Source organism: Anabas testudineus, chromosome 24 (assembly GCF_900324465.2).
Source record: "Anabas testudineus chromosome 24, fAnaTes1.2, whole genome shotgun sequence".
Taxonomy (NCBI): domain Eukaryota; kingdom Metazoa; phylum Chordata; class Actinopteri; order Anabantiformes; family Anabantidae; genus Anabas; species Anabas testudineus.
Window position 1 is genome coordinate 17,999,410 of NC_046632.1, and position 6,302 is coordinate 18,005,711.

Sequence of the window (6,302 nt, forward strand, 5' to 3'; positions counted from 1 at the left end):
CAACAACAACAACAACAACAACAACAACAACAACAACAACAACCACAACAACAACAACCACAACAACAACAACAACAACAACAACAACAACCACAACAACCACAACAACCACAACAACCACAACAACAACAACAACAACAAGAACAACAACAACAACAACAACAACAACAACAACAACAACAACAACAACCACAACAGCGACAACAACAACAAAATGATCCAAACTGAAGACAAGGAGACGTAAAACAACAACAACAACAACAACAACCAAAACAACAACAACAACAACAACAAAATGATCCAAACTGATGCAGAACCACAGAGACCGAACGTCAGTCCAGGACTCGGTGAGTGTGTTTTCATAACTGAACCAGTCTCAGCTCAGAAATCTTCTCATCAACACTCTGTATTGTTTCTATTCTGTTTCTATTGTTTCTATTCTGTTTCTATTGGAACTCTTCAAACTGCTCTTCTGTAACTTTAGCTACAAACATTCAAGAGACGTTCAGGAACCGTCGTTCTTCTGGGCGCTGACGCCACATGATCCTCCTGCTCTGCAGACAGGAAGTGCTGATGGGACCCGGAGGAGGTGGAGGAGGTTGGTCGGAGCTTCAGGCTGCAGTCGGTGTTGGATGGTGGAGCGGAGAGACGTGCTGGACGTGCTGGACGGCAGCTGATGGCTCAGACGACAGCAAACAGACTTTTACAGCAAACAGCCGAACGTGACACAGTGAGAGTGAATTCATGTCAGGTTAGAAAGAGTTCATCTTCATGTTTTCATACGTGTGTTTTGGTTTTAACACTGATTCTTTAACACTGAACCCTCGTGAACCTGGACGTACTCGTTAGGAAACACGTTGATTAGATGTTAATTTAGAGCATCTGGAAAAACCTCCTCAAGAAAAAGTACATTTCAAATAAATAATGGAATAAAAAGAAAAATGTCCGTGCAGCTGTATCTGAAGTGTTTTTATGTAATAACACAAAATGATTTAAAAATAACTCTAATGATGCTAATTAAAAAATCCGCTGTTCATTTATTATTATTTACTTCACTACAGTAGATCATAAGAACATGAAATGGTTACTGGATCATAAAATAACAAATAATAAAATGGACTTTTCAGATACTTAAAATACTTTTAGATAAAAATCAAACACTAACAATAAAAATGTAAATACATACACACAAATGTCAAACTAATGATTTCACTTTATCAACAGAGTAAAAACTGTTTTATAGTATTTAATGTTTAAATGTTCTAGTTGTTAAAACTGTTGCAGCCAGTTTTTAAAAAACTGAAAATCTGATTTATTCTGTTGAAGTTTTTATAAAAGTTTAAAATAAAAAAATGAAAAACATATAGATACAAATCAGTAGGCTGATAAATAAACCTGTGACTAATGAAATGAATTAAACTGATTCTAATTAGAGTTAAACCATAAACATATACAACATAATATTTTAATATGTAATAAATGTTGAAAAAAATTAAATTCGTTTTTTAAAAAGAAAATAGTAAAAATCAAACACTTATTAAAATATTATTATTATTATTATTATTATTATTATTATTATTATTATTATTATTATTATTATTATTCACAGCTCGATTCTTCTAAAACCTGAATCTCACTGTTGTGACCTGAGTTCTGTTGAACTCGAATCCAGAGACTCGGGACTCGAACTGCAGCTGTTTCCACATCTGTTCAGATCCGGGTCTCGTCTCTTTCTGCTCCTAAATATTTAAAAACCATGAAACCCGTTCCCAGTCACGGGGTTTAGTTCTTTAGAGGGTCTCTGTTCTGGTCCTGATCACTGGTATTAAGTACCCGGACTGGTTCCGGTTTCTCGCCCTGTGTGCAGAGCAGAGCTACGGGGAGGTGAACCAGCTCGGCGGGGTGTTCGTTAACGGACGCCCGCTGCCCAACTCGGTGCGGCTCCGGATCGTGGAGCTGGCCCAGCTCGGGATGCGGCCCTGCGACATCAGCCGCCAGCTGCGGGTCTCCCACGGCTGCGTGTCCAAGATCCTGGCCCGCTACAACGAGACCGGGTCCATCCTGCCCGGGGCCATCGGCGGCAGCAAGCCCCGGGTCACGACCCCCTCTGTGGTCCAGAGCATTCGGGACTACAAGCAAGAGGACCCGGGAATATTCGCCTGGGAGATCCGGGACCGGCTGCTCTCGGACGGGGTTTGTGACAAGTACAACGTCCCGTCTGTGAGCTCCATCAGCCGGATCCTCAGGAACAAGATAGCCCCTCTTTCACAGCCGAGTCCGCCTGAGAGCCACAGACCGACTCCGGGGCAGATCCAGTACGGACACGTCTACCCCTATTCCCCCTACACCGGGCCCGCAGAGACCCCTACCGGGACCAGGACCGGCAGCGGCCCCGCCAGCCACTCCGGCCTTCAGCGGAACTGGAACCACATCCTGGGAATCCGAGGTTTCATGGAGCCGACAGGTAAAGAAGAACCATCCTGAACATATCAGAACCAGTAGTACTACTTAAAAAACTGACTGTATGCAGTAATATCTGGAAAATACTTCTTATACTTTAATAAACTTCTTATTATGAAAAGATTAAAATATTTTTACATTTTACAGTTTAATTAAATTAAATTACATCAACAAGTTTTTCGATTTTAATTCAATTTAATGAAGCAAAAAATGATGAAATTCATCTTTAACGGAAAAAACTACAGAGTAGAAATACTACAGAGTAGAAATACTACAGAGTAAAAATACTACAGAGTAGAAATACTACAGAGTAGAAATACTACAGTAGAAATACTACAGAGTAAAAATACTACAGTAGAAATACTACAGTAGAAATACTACAGAGTAAAAATACTACAGTAGAAATACTACAGAGTAAAAATACTACAGAGTAAAAATACTACAGTAGAAATACTACAGAGTAAAAATACTACAGAGTAGAAATACTACAGAGTAGAAATACTACAGAGTAAAAATACTACAGTAGAAATACTACAGAGTAAAAATACTACAGAGTAGAAATACTACAGAGTAGAAATACTACAGTAGAAGTACTACAGAGTAAAAATACTACAGAGTAGAAATAGTACAGTAGAAATACTACAGAGTAGAAATAGTACAGAGTAGAAATACTACAGTACAAATACTACAGTAGAAATACTACAGAGTAAAAATACTACAGTAGAAATACTGTAAAGTAAAAGTAAAAGTTCAGATTTATCAGAATCATTTATTTACACTTTGAATTCAAGGATTTGAATTGAAGTGCAGCTGATGATGAAATAAAAATTATAGAACTGAATGTTAAATATTTGTTAATTGTTAAGAAGCTGAAAATAAAAATCAAAACTGTTTTTAATCCTTTGATTAACTCGTTGGATCTTTAATAGTTATTTAACTGGTTTGTATTAAATATGAACTGAGACGATCGTCTTCACGTATTCATAGACTAAACTTTAACTTTACAAACATCTGTTCAAACTCAGAAACAAGTCACTGTTCTTATTTCAGCTTTCACTGCTTTCGACGGACACTCGGCCAAAGTGGACGACTGGACCAGTGTGACCAGTACGACCAGTACGAGCAGCAGGTCGTTTCCCTGTGGAATAAACCGAGCTGAGAAACCGAACAGCGAGTCAGAACTCAAACACCATCAACAGGTAACGGACGCCTGGTTTAATTTATTTCTATTCAGAGTTTTAACTGAAACAGGAAGTGACGACTTCGTCCAGAAGAACGTGACTTTAACAAACTCCGGATTCATCTTCTGTTTTCTGTGAGCTCGAGTTTCTCCGAGCTCGGAGTCACACGTGGATCTTCTTCCAGCTCCTGACCCTGAGAGGAGGTTTAGCAGGTCCCCCTTTAACATAGAGACACGAGACGTGATCACAGACCAAAAGAATCAAAAGGAAAAGATACTAAAAGAAGCAGAACAACGAGCAACAGGTTCATCAGCAGAGGTTCATCTTCAACAAACATCTGGTTCCATCCAAAGTAAAACAACTAAAAACCAACGACCCGAGAGAAGAAAAGACAAAACCTGAAGACGACAACAACAGAGACACAGTTTTATAAAGTGTTCTTCAAATTAAACAAAGAAGACGGATGGTGAAAAGTAAAAGGACGTGTGGAGACGAGGACGTGTCTGAACTGGACTCTCTGTCACTCACTGGTACTTTATTTAATATTAGAGACTAAATGTGGACAAAGAGACGTTTGTGGAATCATCAAGAATCATTTTGGAAAATGAGGACGTGAAAAAGCAACACGTGGAGCTTCTGGGATTTAAGTTTGGAAACTTTTTGTTTGTTTGTTTTTTGGTGAAGAAGGGACGTTTTTTAAAATGGGGACATTTTTATTTGTGGGGACGTCCACCCAGAGATCTTATTCTTATTCTTATTCTTATTCTTATTCTTATTCTTATTTTTTCTTATTCTTATTCTTATTCTTATTTTTTCTTATTCTTATTCTTATTTATTCTTATTCTTATTTTTTCTTATTCTTATTTTTATTTTTATTTTTATTCTTATTCTTATTCTTATTTTTATTCTTATTCTTATTTTTATTCTTATTCTTATTTTTATTCTTATTCTTATTCTTATTCTTATTCTTATTCTTATTCTTTTCTTTCTCGTCCTCAGGCCTCTTCCAGTTTTGCTAGTTATGTCCCAGCTTGTTCGTATCCTGCACCAAACCAGTACGGGATGTACAGCGGTCCAGCAGTCAGCTACATGAGCCCTGGACACCACTGGCAGCCTCGGCCCTCTGGTCTAACTCCCAGTTTGAGTCCCGGCGTCGCTCATCCCGGCTCTGCAGCACTGGCAGCTGCAGACTTTCACACTATGACACCTTTCAAACTTGCAGCAGCAGAAGGTGAGACGGACTCAGACACTGTTTGAAACCTGTTCTCTACATATATACGTTTCACCCCGACGCCCCTCGTCTGTCTTCCAGCCCACTGGTTGTATTTTTGTCTTCTGGGTTTGACGCTGAAGGGGAAGTTCACGTTTTATGACCTGGCTGAAACTCCTTCTGTGTTTGAAGCCATAAAAACACATGTGAGCAGCTTTATTTCTGCTAAATGCAGCATTTCTCTGCTCAGCAACCACGAAAGTGTGTGTTTCAAAGACAGTGTTGACATTAAAATGCTCCAAATGACACCGCTGGTTGTGAGAGAGGGAAAAAATAAAATTCAGTGTTTAGTTAGTGCTTCCACAAGTAGAACAGATGATGTGTTGTATTAAATCTGCAGCGTGTGGTCAGTAAATGATGATTAAAGACGAACAAAGTGGCTTCATCACATGGACAGAGGAAAGAAATAATATAATATAATATATAAATAAACTACATGTGATGCACAGAGGCCAGTTTTTATTACTGCAGAGTGTGGTTCAGTTTTCTGTTGCTGAAATAAACAAGAAAAAGATCAATGACATCAACTGACTCGTTGCAAATTTACGTCATTAGTTGAAAGCCACTGAAGAGTTCAGAATAAATCCAACTTCCAACCAGCAGCTTCAAGCCTCATTGAAACACAGCAGACAGAGAAAGTTAAGAGCCTTAAATAAGAACCTGAGTGCTGCATGTTCACATTTAAATGGTGAAAAAATCTCTTAGTGAAACACTGAATTAAACAAGTGATTATTATTATTATTGATTATTCAATTAGCAGCGAGGGGGGGGAGGGGGGGGGGGCAGTTTGTCGAAGTTTAAAAAATATATGTTAACTCTGATATGAACACTGATACTGAGATGATTTTTCATGTCTTCTTCTTTTTTCCTCTGCAGAAGACAGAAAACCTCAGAGTCCCCTGAACAAACATCAAACCGCTCACAGATTATCTTCAGCCTCGTGACAACTCAACATACGATGAGACTCTGAAAGATTTTAGGTGAATCATCTCCAACAAATCCAAACTGAGAGGTGCAGACATGTTCTTCACTGATCTGTCCGTCCTCCAGTCTACACAGTTGAACTCCATCAACAGATGATTGTATCATCTTGTAAAATAAATCTGCCACAGATGTAATTTTTCTATATAATGTGCTTAATAAAGATGTGAGAGGAAAGTACAGCGGATGATACGTATTTGTATAGACAGGTAGTTCACACTGTAGCAACAACCAGAGTTAAATGGACTTTCTGGACAAAAAGTGGCACTTGAACGCACCACAGAGTCGACAGCCAACAGCTGGCTAATCCGTACAGATAATAATACAGATGTTGACGTCACAGTACAATAGATAGTTTACAGAGGGCGAGCTCTCTGGGAGCTGCCGGCTCTCGTCTGCGTCTTTATTCC

The 6,302-nt window shown here is 38.8% G+C and overlaps 1 protein-coding gene across 1 annotated transcript; it reads left to right on the top strand.

Moving 5' to 3' along the window:
* The first annotated feature begins 259 nt into the window (after positions 1-259).
* On the top strand, positions 260-6,060 carry pax1b (paired box 1b). The gene is made up of 6 exons (XM_026340824.1): positions 260-347; positions 485-751; positions 1,868-2,464; positions 3,511-3,659; positions 4,641-4,872; positions 5,788-6,060. The coding sequence occupies exons 2-6, from the start codon at positions 745-747 to the stop codon at positions 5,853-5,855; spliced, it is 1,053 nt and encodes a 350-aa protein (XP_026196609.1). The 5' UTR covers positions 260-347; positions 485-744; the 3' UTR covers positions 5,856-6,060.
* Positions 6,061-6,302: the final 242 nt, after the last annotated feature.